Source organism: Rattus norvegicus, chromosome 13 (genome assembly GCF_036323735.1).
Source record: "Rattus norvegicus strain BN/NHsdMcwi chromosome 13, GRCr8, whole genome shotgun sequence".
Lineage (NCBI taxonomy): Eukaryota > Metazoa > Chordata > Mammalia > Rodentia > Muridae > Rattus > Rattus norvegicus.
In genome coordinates, this window is record NC_086031.1 from 98,860,275 (window position 1) to 98,878,968 (window position 18,694).

At 46.6% G+C, this 18,694-nt stretch overlaps 1 protein-coding gene across 3 annotated transcripts in view; it reads right to left on the minus strand.

Annotated features, from left to right (window-relative positions):
* The window catches only part of Mtarc1 (mitochondrial amidoxime reducing component 1), a 39,974-nt gene that overhangs the window by 6,040 nt on the left and 15,240 nt on the right, over positions 1 to 18,694 (minus strand). Inside the window, exon 7 of one of the 3 annotated variants that reach the window (XM_063272629.1) lies at positions 3,020 to 7,503. The exons of 1 other annotated variant lie outside the window; for it this stretch is intronic. In XM_063272629.1, coding sequence (XP_063128699.1) covers positions 7,479 to 7,503 — 25 coding nt within the window. In that variant the 3' untranslated portion in view covers positions 3,020 to 7,478. Of the gene's footprint in view, positions 1 to 3,019; positions 7,504 to 10,990; positions 12,061 to 18,694 lie in introns of those variants that run through there. One more of the 3 variants, NM_001100811.1, reaches the window with a different exon arrangement.

Consider the following 18,694-nt stretch of genomic DNA (forward strand, 5'->3'; position numbering starts at 1 on the left):
ACAGCACTGGGGAGGTAGAGACAGGTAGATTCTGCAGGTCACTAGCTTGCCATACTAGCAGAATTGGTGAGCCCACTGCTCTTGCAGAGAGAGGGTCTCAGTTTGATTCCCGGCTCGCACCCTACAAAACAGCTCACAACCACGTGAAAATCCAGCTGTAGTGTGTGTGTGTGTGTGTGTGTGTGTGTGTGTGTGTGTGTGTGTGTGTGTGTGTGTGATTTAAAAATATATAGATAGCAGAGTTGAGGATTACGCTAGAGGTTCGTTGGCTTTTTGCTGCCACACTCACTGCCATGCGAGCACACACGCACGCACACGCACACGCACACACAACCAAGAGCCCATAAAGGAATCAGGACTCAGATTTGTCTACTCAGCCCGGCTGAGCAAAAGCAGTGTCATTCAGCATTCATGTTCAGAAAGAAGAAAATCTAGTAGAAGTCGGAATATGTACAAAGAATGCAGAAACATTTTTAGGAGCCAATGCCACGATGTCTCGGGTTGGAGGAAAAGTGCTGCTTCATGTTTATAGCAGAGTTCCACCTCTCGTCCTGTGGTTCTGCCCCATCACAAACCGGGGCAGATACCTGCAGATTTATTACATCCTTCTATTATTCAGACTCAAGTAATCGGGGCCAATAGTGAAGCCAGTCCACAGACCCGCCGGGGGTGGAGGAGGGAGGGAGATTATTATTCTCTAGGACCTCAAATTCCTGAGAGACAGGTTATTTTCTAGAAGGATTTAAGATTTCAGAGCTCCAGACAAAGCCTGAAATTCATCTTTCCACGTTTCTGAGGAGCATGGCTGCTGGGGAGGAAAGCCAGGACTTTCTCTGCACACACTCCCTCCCTCCTTGCCAGCTTTTAACAATGTTCCCAGTCCTGAGATGGCCTTTAAAAAAAGTAACAGAACAAAACAAAACAACAACAACCAAGAAACCCCAAGGCCCTGCTCCTGGCCCCCATGCTCCTGAAATTACCCCTGATTGATTCTGAATTCCTTTCTATTTACTGACTCCTCAAAAAGGCAATAGTTGACTTTTTTAAGCAAACCATCCTTTCTCATTTATTCTCCCAAACGAAGGTGCACATGTACAGGCACATGTTACACAATTCGTACATGCTAGTGAAACCCCAAGCCTTAAAGATTAGGGTTACTTCGAAATAGGCCATTTCACAGCTCTGGGTGGGGACTCTGGGAGTCCTGGTGCCGCTAGAGTTTTGCTGTATTTCTCCATCTCTCTCAAAGTGGAGGCTGTGCGGGAGCATTTGAATGTGAACTCATCCCTCCTTGGCTATAAATGCATTCCAGGGGGTCCCAACTTTCACAGAGAGCTAGACTTGACCATGCCAGTTAACGTCTTTTTTGTGGAGGAAGTTGACATTAATGTCAGTTGAGTAGAGGCAGGGTTGGAACTTGGTGTACAGAAAGGGGTTGAGAGTTTAACTAGTTTGGGGTCCGAGGACCCCTAAGACCCACTGCAGATCCACCAGCTGCGACCAGCTTAGAGTCATACACGTGAATAACCACTTTAAACAAGAGTTCGGGGTGATCCAAACACACATGACACTTACTACACTGAGCTCCAGTGTCTGTCATTAAACTACAAGCAAATATTTAAAACCAAGAAGGTGGGGTTGGGGGCTCTTCGATGAAGGCGGCGTATTCCTGGACAGATCACACCAAGCCAGCACAGTTCTCACGGGGTGGGGGAGCTCTTTACAGACAGAGGCGCCCCTGAAGTGGGGTGAGAGTAAGAAGCAAGGGAGAGAGCTATGGGTCGGGGTCCATGTCTTTTATCCGGGCAGTGACGTAGGTAATGCAGGTGACGCAGGTAACTAACACAGGTGATGAAAGTAACACAAGTAACCTGTGCGCAAGGGGTGTGGGTCAGGTGCCACGGCAACAGTAGGAGAGTCGTTGCCTAGGGATGAAGTCATCACTGACGTCAGAACTGGCTGTAAACAGCTTCTGGCTGTCAGTGGACAGTTCTGATGCTAACAGGGGCGACTTGTTTCCGTTCTTTGAAGGGATAGCCATGGGCTGCCTGTCAGAAGCCAAGGCCTTGAATTCTGATTCTAGCCTCTCATGTATAGTGTGGACAAGTTACTTAACCTTCTGGAACCCACTGCGGTGAGCGGTGTATCAGGAGTTTGTGGGACTCTAAGCTGCTTCTCAGAGACTTGCATCCTTCCTCCACCTCTCCTCAGACTCCAGGTCCCCTTACAAACACAGGATACAACTGGAATGAACGCATTGGGCTGGGGGGGCCGGGGTGGGGGTGTGGCAATCCCAGTGACCTCACTGCAATCTCTGGAACCCACGAGAGTGTGGAAGTCGAGGGCTGACTCCACAGAATTGTCTTCTTGTCTCTACACTCATGCTGTGACACGTGAGACCACATGATGTATATTTTTTTAAAGATTTATTTATTTATTATATTTATATTACACGGTAGCTGTTCAGACACACCAGAAGAAGGCATCAGATCTCATTACAGATGGTTATAAGCCACCATGTGGTTGCTGGGATTTGAACTCAGGACCTTTGGAAGAGCAGTTAGTGCGCTTAACCATTGAGCCATCTCTCCAGCCCCATGATGTATATTTTATATGTACACAATAATACTAACAAGTACACTTTTTATTTAAATTTTTTACTTATTCACTTTACATCCCGCTCACTGCCCCCTTCCCAGCCACCCCCTCTCACAATCCTTCCCCCACCCCCCCATCCCCTTCTCCTCTGAGTAAATGGCTCAGCCCCCTCCCCTCAGACATCAAGTCTCTGTAAGGCTAGGCACTTTCTCTCCCACTGAGGCATCCCAGCTGGGAGAACATATCCCACAGGCAGGCAACAGCTTTTGGGATAGCCTCTGCTACAATTGTTCAGGACCCACAGGGAGCTGCACATCTGCTACATATGTGTGGGAGGAGTAAGTACAATTTTTTTATTAAAAGATTGTGTTACATTAGCTACTTTTCTTTCGCTGTGATAAAACACCGTGAACAAGGCAACTTACAGAAGGAAGGATTTATTTGGGCTTACACTTCTAGATGAACGAGAGACCGTCGTTGGTTGGGAGACGTGACAACAAGCAGCAGGCATGGTGGCTGGAGCAGGAAGCTGAGAGCTTACATTCTGTCTGTCGTCTGTCTGTCTGTTGTCTGTCTGTCTATCTATCTATCTATCTATCTCTCTTTCTTTTTTCTAGACAGGGTTTCTCTGGCTGTCCTGGAACTTGCTCTGTAGACCAGGTTAGCCTCAAACTCAGAGATCACCGGCTTCTGCCTTCTGAGTGCTGGGATGAAAGGCCTGAGCCGGCACAACTGACTGAGAGGTCACATTCAAATGTAAGCCTGAGGCAGAATGGTCTGAGTGAAAGTAGGATAAGACCATATAATCTCAAAGCCCACCCTCAGTGACATGGTCCTTCAGCGAGGACACACCTCCCACAAACCTCCTCTTACGCAGTCATTTCTCCTGCAAACCATGACAGTACTGTAGACCCATGGGGGCTTGCTGGGACTTGTTTTGTTTTTTTTGTTTTTTATTTTTTGTTTTTTGTTTTTGTGTTTGTTTGTTTGCCGGTTTCATTCTGTTCCATTGAGATCAAACTACCCGCTTCTCACTAATATTAGCCCCACCTGGGGTGGGGGTGCGGCTCAGTGTGTACTAGAGACCCAGCTTCAAACCCCAGCATTGTAAAAAGAGACAGAGAAAAGGAAGAAAAGGAAGAGGAGAAAAGGAAGAAAGGAAGAGGGATGGAGGTGGAGGAGAAGGAGGGAAGGAGGGAGGAAAGGAGGCTAAAGATGTGGTTTAGAAAGCCCAAAACAATGGAATTTCTGATACCAAATCCCACTGTGAGCTTCATCCTGCCAGCCTCAGGCAACAGTAGAGAACTGTGGTCCCCTTCCAGTTGGGGTGGGGTCTTCTCAGCCAAGGTCACCAGAGGCCCCAGTGACCTTGTAAGTGGGCAGAGTCCAGAAAGAATAGGGAGGAGAAAGAGAAGAGGCTGACTTAGCCACTCCCGACTTTACCAATCTCTTCCACAGATGACAGAACAGGAGGTCACAAAGAGGGACCAAGACTAAGGCACCACAGGGATAAATATTGATGATTCTGGAGCTGCTTGTAGACAGGCACCACCTCTGCCCCAAATCTCTCCATTTCAGAGGCCATCAAGGTGGCTCAGAGGGTAAAGGTACTTGCTGTCTGTGCTAATTTTTTGCTTGGTTTTGTTTGTTTGTTTGTTTGTTTGTTGTGTTTTTTGTTTCGTTTTGTTTTGTTTTGGTCAATTTGACACATTAGAGTTATCTAGGAAGAAGGAACCACAATTGAAGAATTGGTCAATTCAATGAGTCTGTAGGCCATCTGTGTTGTATTGTCTTGGTTGATTGATGTAGGAGGCCCAGTCCACTGTGGGCGGCACCACCCCTAGGCAGGTGGTCCTGGGTGGTATAGAAAGAAGGTTGAGCAAGGCATGTGGTGGTTGCTCCTGCCTGTTAGCAGTGTTCCTCCAAACCTTCTGCTTCAGGACCAGCCTTCAGGTTCCCACACTGGCTTCCCTTGACAATGACCTGTAAACCTGTAAACCAAGCAAACCCTTTCCTCCCCTGCTGATTTTCATCAGAGTGCTTTATTACAGCAACAGGGATGTAATAAATTTACATTGTTACATTGTGCAAGGCTGATGACCTGAGTTCTATCTTCAGAACCTGTGTAAAAGTGGAAGGAAACGGGGTTGGGGATTTAGCTCAGTGGTAGAGCGCTTGCCTAGCAAGCACAAGGCCCTGGGTTCGGTCCCCAGCTCCGAAAAAGAGAAAAAAGAAAAAGAAAAAAAAAAAGAAAAAAAAAGTGGAAGGAAACAAAAAAGTCCACAAAACCACTCTCTGACTTCTGACACACACACCTCCCTGACACACACACACACACACACACACACACACACACAGAGAGAGAGAGAGAGAGAGAGAGAGAGAGAGAGATAATAGTTAACAAAATGGAAGTTTTTTTAAAAAAAAAATCACTCAACTTTGTATTCTTAGAATCCATTACACATATAATTAACCAAGCATTAGAGAGGTCCTTACAGGGAACCAGCCCTGATCTCTAATACAGCTCCTCTAGGCAGGGCTTCTGCCTGTGGGGCCCTCAGATGGGTCAGTACCAAATAGTCCTCCTGTCATGGAGAAGTATCCTCTTTCATCTGTCCCCCATCTCACATTATCTCCATCCACATTGGCCAACATAACCTACCAGGGCTGAATGCGACAATCAAGTTGAATCATAAATGTGGCCTGACAGTAAAATGCCAAAAAAGAAAAAAAAAGTCACTCTAGACCTGAATGTAAACCCCACCAACATTCACTCCAAGGAGTCTCGTGTTCGTATGAACCACAGTTCAGAGGCGAGAACTGAAGAGCTTCGGTTAATTACCTCAGTTTCAGTGGAGGTGTTGCTCAAAGATAGTGTCTCAAGTTCATTTGCTTTAGTCTGAGTGTCTGGGAGAAGACTCATTCAAGGGCCTGGGAGGGTGGGATCCTTCCCATAGTTGGACTCTACAGTGTTTCTTGAGGGGAGCCTTAGAGTTTAAATTCACCTGCAAGCTACTCGGGGCTTGGCTCTTCTCCCCCTCCTCCCTCTCCTCCTCCTCCTCCTCCTCCCCCTCCCTCTCCTCCTCCTCCTTTTCCTCCTCTTCCTCCTCTTCTCTTCTTCTTCCTCTTCTTCCTCTTCCTCCTTTTTCCTCTTCCTCCTCCTCCTTCTCCTACTCCTCTCTTTTTCTTGAATGTTTAAATCTCAGCAAAGCGCACAGAGCACAATGTTTGCCACGGGAACCATTCCTCGCTGCTGTACAATAGCTCACTGGATCCCCCTTCGACGTGTAAGAATGAAGCTCTAAACCCCCTAGATAGCAGCATCCCAGTTACCTTCCCCTGCTCTCTCCATCCCAAGCCTCCCTTCTCCCTGGGTCTGAGTTTGACTACGAGGTACCCACAGAAGTGGAACTGTGCGATATGTATGCCATGTGACTGGTTTCTTTCTGGTAGTCTCATGTTCTTCAGGTTCATTCTGAGTTGAGTACATGCAGGGCGTTGCTAAATGTTAAGGCTGAATATAATATCCTACTGCTCGCCTGTGTTTGCTTACCCGTCTGTCCGTGCTTGTCCATCTGTCCATGAGTCCTTGAATTGTCTCTGTCTCTCAAGCATTATAAAAAACTCTGCTACGAAAATATTGTATAGGCCTCAATCTCTGAACCATCAAAAAATATAGCAAATTCAGTTAAACAAATGCATTCTAGAAGATTGTTCTACAAGGGAAAAAAGCCAACATCTGTCTCTGGGGTGTCTACCCATCACTCATTGTTAGGTAACCACAACCCAAGGAGAACTTAGTGATGGCACCAAGTTGATCATATCGGAGAGAGACAGACTTGCCTATAAACAGTCTTCTCTGGAAGGGGCCCTGAGACATTCCCACTCTGAGCAGTTTTCACGGTTCAAAACAAAATACCATTAAAAGGCTCTCCATTTTGTCCCCAAGAAGCTCAGAACACAGGCATTGCTAAGAAAGCCCAGCACTTGTGAGTGTGCTGTAACAAAGAGAGAAACAGAGTGTCCCTCCCATCCTGCCTACAGATGATGCCTGGAACACTGTCTGCCTGACATGCGGTTTACCAACCAGTGTGAGGTAAGATGTCAGGCACACATCCACAGAAGGTCCTGTCTCAAAGGGAAGGAGATACTGGAGAGCGGGGAGGGTGATATAATTAAAAAGCTACGACACAATATAATTCAGAGACGTGTCAGTGGGGTAGCACACTGCCAGCACTTGGGGTCTCTTCTTATTCTCTAAAAGCCCTGTGATTAGAACAAGGAGACAGCTTTAAGAACTAAGATTCACCCCACCAGGCATTAACGGTGTCCAGAAACTATGTGAGCAATCTCGCTTGATGTCCTCAAGACATTTATATCTGTCTGATGCAGAACCAGAGCAGGGAAACATGTTAATTTTCTCATCCTGAGATAACACGTCTACAGAAACTCACAGCCCCACAAAAAGCTCCGAGTATCCTCTAGGGCTTCCACTGCCTCTACTGCCTTAAAATATAGACTTGCATTTATCTTGGCCACATTAACGAGGTCTGTTTGACCAATACATTTATATTTATGATGACTGAGGGCAGATTATGGTTGTTAAAACTTGTCCTTGGGACATGAAAACACTCCTCTGTCATTAATACATTTGCTAATATAAACTATGATGTCAGGTCAACGTAAAGGGTAAAAATGTTTTTAAAGTACATGCACATCATTTTTTAAAGCAATTGAGCCTAATGGAATAGCAAAGGTCATCATAACAAACCATTACAGTCTTCGACTTGGCTACGCCGGCCACAGAAGAACCTCCAAGAAACCATCATCATTCCTCCAATGTTATGGCATCCAGACGACAGGGATGCCTCGAAAATGAGTCATCCGGGCTCAGATCCGCAGTAGCTATGTGAGTGCAGCACAATCAATTATTCATGTGTTTACAGAGAGCTTTCCTGGTTGATGTTAACCAGAGATGCCTGCAAAGGACAGCTCTCCAGCTGCCCCCAGCCATCCCCGGCCTCCAACTAACAAGTCACTTTAATTGCTGGAGAAGCCATCTGGGAGGATGAGCCTCCCCAGCCCAGGCCCTGAGACTTTATTAGGTGCAAAAATATTAATCAGGGATAATTATGACAATACTTTATATACAGGACTCTCAGGAAAATCCTAAAGAGGGTGAGAGAAGGTGGGCCTGACCCGGAACCCATTAGGCTCAATGGGGCTTGGACTATTGAAGATCCAGCTCAGGGACGCACAGAGAGCTAAAGAGAGGAGGACGAAGGAAAGGAATGGGAGGCTTTGAGTCCCCGTGTAGAACGCTCTGTGAGGAAAGTTGCACAACTGAGGACCACCAATGGTGAACACTTTAGATTGGTCAACAGCCAAATTGACCCCCCCATCCAAAATGGCCCCGGGAGAAGGTGGATGGGAAACAGGACCTCCAGGCTGTCCAAGAAGACTAATGCTGTGAACAAGGGTAATTCCTGTCTCTGAGCTGGGACACAGTGTGGAAGCTGATGGTTCTACTGGCCTGGCTGGAGCTGTGTGTGGGTTGTAGTCAAAGCCGTGGCCTCGCTTCTTAAGAGTGTGTAGTCAGAGCAAACGGTGATCAGAGGGTACAGCAGGCACATTTTATTATTAGATGGATTCCAAGAACTTGGCTGTACTGAGAGACTTTTCTCCTTTTGTTTGAAATTAAGTAATTTACAACATTGTCATAATGCGGGGCTGGTGAACTGAGTGTGGTTGGTAGAGCTTGCCTAGCATGCCTGACTCCCTGGGCTTGATCCTCAGCACCGCATACAACTGGATGTGGCAGTGCACGCCTATTATCCCAGAACCCAGGAGGTGGCACCAAGAGGGGCAGAAGTTCACAGTCATCTGGGCTACAAGAAACCCTGCTGCAAAAAAATAGATACATAGAGAGATACATGGATAGATAGATAGATAGATAGATAGATAGATAGATAGATAGACAGACAGATAGACAGATAGATAGATACATACATAGATACATACATAGATACATAGATAGATACATAGATAAATACATAGATAGGATACATAGATAGATAGATAGATAGATAGATAGATAGATAGATAGATAGATAGACAGACAGACAGACAGATAGATACATAGGATACATAGATAGATAGATAGATAGATAGATAGATAGATAGATAGATAGATAGACAGACAGACAGATAGATACATAGGATACATAGATAGATAGATAGATAGATAGATAGATAGATAGATAGATACATACATACATACATACATACATACATAGAAGATAGACAGACAGATAGAGCTGTCATAACTCATCTGACTATATCTAAGAAAGTATTGTAAATAATCTATGTTCTTACTAACATAAGCATAGTTAAAAATAAATATTGAGCTGGGTGTGGCAGTGCACATCTCACACACCAACACTGATGAGCCTCAAGCAGGAGGATCCTGGGACACGCAGCTAGACCATGTTTTGACAAATGCACACACACACACACACACACACACACACAACTAGATAGATAGATAGATAGATAGATAGATAGATAGATAGATAGATAGATAGGTGATAGATATAGAGGAACAGAGTTAAGAAGAACTACAGTAAGTTCTTAGAAGGAGAGAGGACAACCCTCGTCCTTGGGCACCTTGGGAACCTCTGCAGTTGGATGTCGTATGAAGCCAGAGTTGCAGAGGGCTTGTTTTGGGATCGCTTTATCTCTTCCCAGCTTCCCACGAATGCACCACTCCTGTTGACCAGAACTCCTGAGCTGTTCCACAAGCTTCCCTAGATACCAGAATGGCATTTGTCAAGGGCCAAATGAAATGCCTCCAGATGGGCTGCTGTGTCTTTGAAGAAGACTGAGGCATGCTGGACTTCTCAAACATATTGCTCCATGGCATTCTCCCTAACCCCCACCCCTGCAAACTCAGGCTTCCACTGTGGAAAATGCAGTGCAACCCACAAGAAACCGAGCTGTCTACAATCAAGTGAGTGAGGATATGTGCGTTCATTTCTCTCTCTGCTCTTGATTGTGAATACAACCAGGCCCCTCAAATACCCACAGCCTTGACTCTTCCACATGGTAGACCTTGAATTATGGGCTAAATACACGTGTTTTCCTCTCAGCTGCTTCTGGGCGTGGTATTTTATCACAGCAGCCTAAGCAAAACTAGGAGAGGGCTCCGACTCACAATGGAGCCCAATGTAGTCTTGAACTCATGATGAGTCCCCTGGCTCAGTCCTTCAGGGGCCGGGCTTATAGGTTCATCCCACCACACTCCACCCCATCCTGCTTTCTTTCCGTTTTTGCGTGCCTAAGTTGCTATTTTACTTCCTTCTGGCAAGTTTCTAGCACTTTCTGTGGGATGCCAAGACAGCAAGCCTTTAAGGTTGCCCACTGGAGTCATGCTACAGCTCTCCTCCTGTTCTGCAGCCCTGGGGTTCACCTGTCCGCCATGATTACCACATAAAGTCCCCAGGCACAGAACATCCACAAAATGCAGCTATTTGGGCGTGACCTCACAAGTCTGTCGCTGGCTGTTACAAGCTCTTTCTGAGGGTTTGTGATGGCCCATGCACCCGATCCTATGTTACTTCGAGTGTGCATGTGATCAGTATTCAAAGTATATACGACATCAGCTTTTCCTTTAGTACCAACCCCCTCGTTAAATATAAAATAGACACAAGTAAATGGCCTTTAAATCTCACTGACAGCGAGCTCGAGAACTGCTCAGAGCTTCTGGAGGTCACTGGGTTCTCGGTGTTCAAGGAGAACCTTTCATCCAAGGGGCTGAAGAAGGCAAGCGTTAAGTGAGCAGGGTTCTGGGTACCACCGCCCATTTGGGGGCTGCCCTGCAGCGCTAGCTCTAGCTACCTCACACAAGGTTCTGTACCGAGATAATGAGGGGTTCACCTGCAGCGACAGCCGTGGGGAAATGGACGCCATCTTTACATGGTGGTAGGGATATGGGCGTAGGGCCAGGGAGGATAAAGGTGACTACTCCGACCACCTGAAGTGGATCCCAGGGTAGAAGGAAAGAATTGACTTCTGCAAATTATCCTGACTTCCACGTGTGTATCATGGCGCATGCACGCGCGCGCACGCACACGCACCAATATTTACTATACTAATGTACATATTTATATATTTAAATAAATTAAAATTTAAAATAATAAAAGAAAGTACTTTCCTAAAGCAGAGAAACACAGGGGCACCTGGGGAATTCAGATGGAAATGTGCCCAGTACTTAACGGGGACCTGCTAAGTTCGAAAGACTGTATTTCTGTTCTGTGTGCCCGCCCCAGGAAACAATGAAACAGAAGGAAATCTGAAAGCAGATTTTAAAACTAAACAGCAAGTACAACACTGCTTTTTTTTTTTTTTTTTTTTTTTTAATATTTCTCAAGGTGGGCTGAGCTACCAATCACCACCACTAGGCGGCGCCATATCCTCACAGGGCCATTTCATTTTGCTCACATTCGGCGAGCCATCATTTTCCCCGGTTAAGCTCAAATCTCATCTTAGACACCCAGAAGGAGGTGTCTCCCTCTCTAGTGTCACTGTCTGTCCCCACATGCTAGGAACGACTTCGAATCCCTTAGTGGGGAGCATCAACGGCTTTGCTTCCAGAGTGGGATCTTATTACTTTTCACAGAACTGAGAGGCAGTCTGGGTGCTCCAGAGAGCTAGCTTTAGACCCTGACACTTCAGAGGTTTCTTGGGCTAACGGATCCGTCGAATCTTCATGCTGTCTGGTAAGCAACAGAGTCTGATCCAGGATCTATGGAACAATTTGTATCTTCGGGATTTGCTCGTTAAACCCTTTCCAAAGCCTGGGCCCGAGGAGAAAAGTGAATGCCGTCATTCCAGCTTTACTTGGGAGAGTATTTAATTTCCATTGTACGCACCATGTCCAGGGGTAGCAAAACATTCTGGAACATTCTTCTGGCTTACACAGTCGTCCTCCTTTTTTCTCCTCTTTCCCAAAAGAAGGCTAGGGAGATGACGGACATCTGCTGTCTTGGCAAGTGAATGCCGAAATAGAAAAATTACTCCATAATTATAAACAGGGCGATGTGATAATCCCTTCATTCTTCAAGAAACTTAATGGGGGCCTAAATTCGCCAGACCGTATTTCCCTGCTTTCCGTGCTGGCCCCAGGAAACACTGAAACAGAAGGAAATCTGAAAGAGGAGAAACTTGGAACCCACAGATCCAAAGAATAGGCTGAAGAACGATTTCCAGCGGTGTCAGTTTTTAAAACTTTTTTTTTTTTTAAGAGACATCTGTTGTTCCGGAACGCACAGTTCCCATCACTAGCTCAGAAGGTACACAGGGTCTCCCACTTTGATTGTCCCTGGATTTTCCAGAGCAAAATATTGTCCGAAGGTGGGTAACTTTCCACACAGCGCTTGCTCCGAAGGTTCACACAGGCGGTAACTGCAACCGGAAAGGGCGCTGATGAGTCAGAAGGAACGGAAGAGCTTGGACCCCAGGTGGCTGTGCTTTGTCAGGGCTGAAGCAGGTGTCCGCCCAGTCAGGCCGGCTGTGCCTAGAGCCGGGTTCCAAACAGTTCTAAGGGACCAGCACCCCCTGGCGGACGGCCAGAGAGTGACAGGCCAGTTGGAATCACCAAAGATAGGCAAAAGCTAAATCCTCACAGCTTTTCCCTGCAGGGACATTCTCTCTTCCAACGTTAAGAAATGGATACTTGGAGCTGGAGAGATGGCTCGGTGGTTAAGGGCACTGGCTGCTCTTCCAGAGGACTAGGGTTGGGTTCCCGGTATCCGTACCAGGAGGCTCCTAACTGCTTGTAACACTTGGGTCACATCCGGTCTATGTGATCCAATTCCTTCCTCTGGCTCTGCTAGGACTGTACACACATGGCACACAGGCACAGAAGCAGGCAAAACACCCAGGGGCATCAAACAAACATAAGCTTAAATTTTAAGAAAGACAGGGTTGGGGATTTAGCTCAGTGGCAGAGCACTTGCCTAGCAAGCACAAGGCCCTGGGTTCAGTCCCCAGCTCCGAAAAAAAAAAAGAAAAAAAGAAAAAAAGAAAAAAATTTTAAGAAAGATTTAAAATTTAAAAAAAAAAAGGAATCAAATACACATGCCTGAGTACGTATAATGGGATCTCGTTTGAGTTACCGTTCTCACCAGACATGCCTGCAGTTCTCCTTTTCTCTCACAATTCCTCCACGGCGGTGTCACCTGGTCCAAGCTCACCCCTTCCACTGCATCTCTCCCTTCCCGGTCCATGATACCCCCAGAGCAGAGGCCCTTGGAGGGTATCATTTGGTTTTATTCCCTTCTCTTGCTCCCACTGTTCCAGTGTTGCTGCCGGCATGGCTGATGTACGTGAGAAGCTGTACTATCAAGCCCTTTAACTTCTTAGCTCTCTTCACTTTTCATTCCCCCACATCAACTTATTGTGGACGCTGTCCTACGAGTGCCCCTTTTAAGAAAGGAGTTGGTTTTATTTAACTCTGTGAGTATTGCTCTACACATGCATAAATGACCATGTGTGCAGGGGCTGCGGGTGCCAGAGAAAAGGCTCTCCTGAAGCTGGAGTTACAGGCGGTTATGGGTGCCCCAAATGGGTGTTGGGAACTGAACCCTGGTCCTCTGCAAGAGCAGCTCATGCTTTTAACCACTGAGCCATCTCTCCAGCCCCATGCTGCCCTAACTTCATTCTGATCTTATTATTCTTGTACTAGGAAAGCCTGTCTGGCTCCCCAGTGCATAAAGAATAACACTGCAGGGGCTGGAGAGACGGCTCAGTGGTTAAGAACACTGACCGCTCCTCCAGAGGTCCTGAGTTCAATTCCCTGCAATCACAGGGTGGCTCACAACCATCTGTGATGGGAGCTGATGCCCTCTTCTGGTGTGTCTGAAGACAATGACAGTGAACTCATATACATTAAATAAATAAATAAATCTTAAAAGGAAAAAGGGCGACACTGCAGCTCTCCCACATGGTGTGCAAAGCACTGTACCTGACCCCAGACAGCTTTCTCAAACCCTTCTCTCCTGCTACAGACTGCACCCATGCAACACTCTGCTTTTCATGGCTTGCTGACTCCTGTAACTATCCCTCCTCCCCTTCCCCAAGCAGCAGGATCCCACCTTTCCCTCTAGGGTTCTGCTCAAACATCGATGAAGCCCACACCCCCATCAGTTCCTGCTTCTTTATCTCTCCGCTCTCTCCATGGTTTGTCCTACAGGTCCAGCCCACACATCTGTCTGTTCTACGGGACAGAATGACCTGGGGAAATCCAAGTGTGTCCAGTTCCCTTTATCCACTTACACTCAGTTCTAGTTCACTGCTTGTTGACTGGATAAGAGTGTTGGTAAGTGAGACCCTTAAAGACAGTGCGAGCTAGATGCGGTCATCCCAGCACTCAGGAGATGCAAGGAAGGGGGATATCAAGTTCAAGGTCAACCTGGACACAGAGCAAGACCTTGATGGGGGGCGGAGGAGGGATATGCCCTCTGCCAGGCAGAAAACTCAAGAAACCTTGAAGAATCCATATACACAACATGGGATGCCACGGTAAGACCCTGTCCCCAGCGCCTCTCCACCAGGAAAACTTCTTTTACTTTCCCACTTAAGCTGACCTCAGCATTATTATTGAAAGTATTAATTTTGTTCTACTTTACCTTTAAAACAACGCCTTGTAAAACTTGGTACTACCTACTCTTCAAAACATAAATGTTTGATGAGAACAGGGACTCAACCAAGATCCCAAATGTTTGGGTCATATGGCTGTGAACAAAAGGTACAGCCTAGGCTGTCCTTGAACTATTGACCTTCCTACTTTTGCCTCTTCAAGCATCTCTTTCTGGTTGTGTTACCACAACCAACAAAGATCTAAATTTTCTGTTGAGCAAGTCGATTCGGGGTAAGATCTCACGAGGTGGGTCAGGGGCTGAATGAAGCTGTGACGACTTAGAATTCTGATCCTCTCCCACTAGAATAACAGGTCTGTGTGACACTGCCCAGCTTAGGAGGTGCTGGATATCAGATGGGGATCCTTCAGCGTGCTAGGCTAGCATTCAAGCCCCTGAGCTATAGCACCAGAATGTATTATATAAATGCGTGAGGTTGTCAAAGAATACATTAAAATAATAATTAATAGAGGAAAAAGAGCTGAGTCTGTCTCCTCTGCAGCCCCCAACCCCTCCCCTAGTCTGTAGGATAACAATATGTCTGCCAGCTTTCACTGCAGCCATTCAAGAAAGGAGTGGATAGATAAACAGATGGATGGAGGAAGAATGGATAGATGGATGGATGAAGAATGGATAGATGGATGGATGGATGGATAGATGAATAGACAGGTAGATGGATGAATGGATGGACAGAAAGATGGATGGACAGACAGATGGATGGATGGACAGATGGATGAATAAAGCTGCTAATCTGGGCTATCTCAGCTTGCTTAGTGTTTCCTCATGGCATAGCCTGCAGTGGCCTTGGATCCATGAATCCAGGTATCTCTTCTTACTTGTCTCTCTCTTGGTTGCCTTGTGATGGAAGAGACATTTGAGCATGGGGTAGGAGGAAGACAGCATTCATTTATGGGGCTTGGCATATCTTACTCCCAGGCTCTCTACTGCTGGACTGAGGAGCTTACCTATCTCAGGGAATCCCTGTGCCTCTTGTGTACTTGCATATGCATCGAGCACTTACCAGGATACTCTAAGTCCTTTTACGAGTCTTAATAGGAATGTGTGACACCCTTGATCCACAGGTGAGTTTCAGAGGCAAAACCTTTGTGGCCAAAATCCCGTCTCTAAACGCTTGTCTGGTATTAGAGTCCAGAAGGAAGATTGGGAGTTCAAAGCTATCTTATCCTCTAGCAAGGATGAAACTACTCTTCATATCTACATATTCCTAAGCAACCCTCCTCCCCAAGACCAGTAAGAATCCAGAGATGCAACCAATCACACGCGCACCTTTAGCCTTGGACAGTTACTAAGTTATCAGGCAAGAGAAACCAAGTGAGGTCAAAAGCGGCCTCTGGTGGACATGATTGGGTATTGCAAGAGGTGTGTACTAAACTTTTCCCGTAAGTCTTGTCTGATCTAGTTATCATCTATATCTAACACCTATATCTGTATCTATATCTACCTGTATCAATCTATTGATATTGATATCTATAGAGATAGAGATATGGATAAATACATATGCAACTTCTGTTATCATTAACAAATTAGATTTTGAGATGTGTCTCACTTTGTAGCTCAGAATGACCTGGGACTGACTCTGTAGACCTGGTTAGCCTCAAAATTGTACCAATCATTCTGCCTCAATCTCCAAATACGGAGACTACTAATAGCCCCATTACTGAGCAATAAATTCCATTTCAAAGAAAAATGTCTATGCATTTCATTTGAGTGTATAGAGAACATGCACTTACTCTGATCAGCAGGAGGTCCTAAGACATGGCATTTACCCTAAGTGGAGGCCTCTGGACTGGACACTGTAGCCCAGGGCACAGCACTAGCCTAGCATGCTTGTGCCTCTGGGTTTTATCCCAACACTGAAAGCAACCATCAACAAACAACTCTCTCTCCAGTCAGACTTCTCCATCCTTACATGTGAGCAGAAACATTTCATCATATATCAAAGTGCCGTGCATTAGTGAGGAGCAGGTGTGAATCGCACGGCCTTCTGTACTCACGGCAGTGCAAGGTCCCCAGCCAGTCCCCATGTGGAGATCACTGAGCAATGGGCAGCCTTAGATCCACCCCCCACCCCCCCACCCCCCCACCCCCACTGAGGCCTCACTGTCCATCTCCAAGGCTGGGTTCTGAGCTAAGTATCTTGTGGCAGCTGCCAAAGGGTTGACACACAGAAACTGTCACCACTCTAGGCCACCAATGGGGCTGGGTGCCACTGAAAGCAGCTAGCCTCAAGAACAGAAAGTTCTTCCTACGGTCAGGACCCGGTCACCCATTGAAAGTCATACAAGTCGCTTTATTTCAGGTACGTAAAGTTCTGTTACAAAAACGAAGCAAACCAAACAAACAAATAAACAAAACAAGTACCAGGGGCTAGAGAAATGGTTCAGCATTTAAGAGCACTGACTGCTCTTCCCGAGAACCCAGGTTCAATTCCCAGCCTTCCAAGGAAGCTCACAACTGTTTGTAACTGCAGTTCTAGGGGATCCATAACACCAGACATGCATTGGGGTGCGCACACACACACAAACACAGACACACACGCAGACACATACACACACACACACACACAGACACACACACACATACACACACATAGGCACACACACAGAAACACACACACACATACACACATACACGAATGCAGGTAATGCCCGTACACATAAAAATAAATAAATCCTTACAGAAAACAAACAAACAAACAAAAAACCCCGCAAACCTCAGGATACTAAGCATGCTAAGACAGAACTCTGTGACAGAGAGCTCACCCATTATACTCAGTGTCCTGGTTCCAATCCTAGCACTATACAAGAAAAAAAAAAAAAAAAAAAAAAAGACGTCCCACTTCAGCCAGTCCTTTAAGAAAGAACAGAGTGATTTCATCCATTCATTGTACTGTCCCTTAGGCAGACAAGACTCCCTGAGCTTAGCTAACAGAACTAGTCCTTAGCTGGAGGACAATCCTCTGCCCTCTGCCTTGTCTTGCTCCTGCCCACCGTATAGTCAGCAGGCAAGGCCAGGCAGGTGGCTGAGAGGTCAGCAGCCCTGCCCAGCACAGTCAGTGCAAAGCAGTGCCATCAGCAATACTCAGAGAGGCCGCTGAAGGGCTGTGCCCTCCGCTCATGGTTTATACCCCTGCAGTGGGACCTCTCCCTGCCAGATTTATGACCACCTGTCCCGGGAAGAGTATAAATCACTATATCTGTGGCACTTTAAGTCTCAGGGAGAGACAGAAGACACCTAGGCCAGCAGCACTGTCTCTCTGGGTATTAGAAGCAATTAGGGCCCGATGGCTGGGCTGTAAGAAACCTGCATAAGATCAGGAGGTGAGTAGGGCTCCTGTGATTACCCCCACACTCCCCCTTCCTGTCCTTCTCTATGTTTTGGGTCCATTACTCTTTCTACAAATATAGCCTCCTAAGGGAGGGACTCTGACAGTACAGAGAAAACAACCCTAGAACCTGGAGCCCTTTAAGGAGGAGATGCGTCTACAATCACGTGAGCCTTTCAAAGCCAGAGAGAAAGGAAGTCTGGTATCCAGCAGTGTGTGAGAGAGAGATTAAGAGACACAAAGGTGACAACCAGCTCCCAGGTCTTTTGTCTGCCTTACACGTAGACTCATCTAAGTTTTCCCCATCTCTTATTTTATGAGGATCAGAGGCATGTCTAGTGATACAAGCCTATACAGTTCAAGGTACCTGGGAGGCTGAGACAGGAGAATCACAAGTTGAAGGCTTACCAAGTTCAAAACCAACCTGGATGTCTTAGGGAAACCCTGCCTCAAAACAAAAGTAATGGCTGCTTAAGCACACCCGCTGCTCTGTCAACTGTCTACAACTAGACTTCCAGGGGATCTGACACCTGCTTCTGGCCTATGTGTGGATTATACACATACGAGCTGCACAGATGCGTGTAAACACCCATACATAGAAGAAGAAGAAGAAGAAGAAGAAGAAGAAGAAGAAGAAGAAGAAGAAGAAGAAGAAGAAGAAGAAGAAGAAGAGGAGGAGGAGGAGGAGGAGGAGGAGGAGGAGGAGGAGGAGGAGGAGGAAGAGGAGGAGGAGGAAGATGAGGAGGAGGAGGAGGAGGAAGATGAGGAGGAGGAAGATGAGGAGGAGGAAGATGAGGAGGACGGGGGAGGAGGGGAGGGGGAAGGAAGGGAGGGGGAAGGAGGGGAGGGGGAAGGAGGGGAGGGGGAAGGAGGGGAGGGGGAAGGAGGGGAGGGGGAGGGGGGAAGGAAGAAGAGGAGAAGAGGAAGAAGAGGAAGAGGAGGAGGGGGAAGAAAATGAAGAGGAAGAAGAGGAAAGGAAGAGGAAAAAGGAAAAAAGAAGAAAATGAAGAAGAGGAGGAAGAGAAAGAAGGAGGGAGAGGAGAAGGAGAGGTGG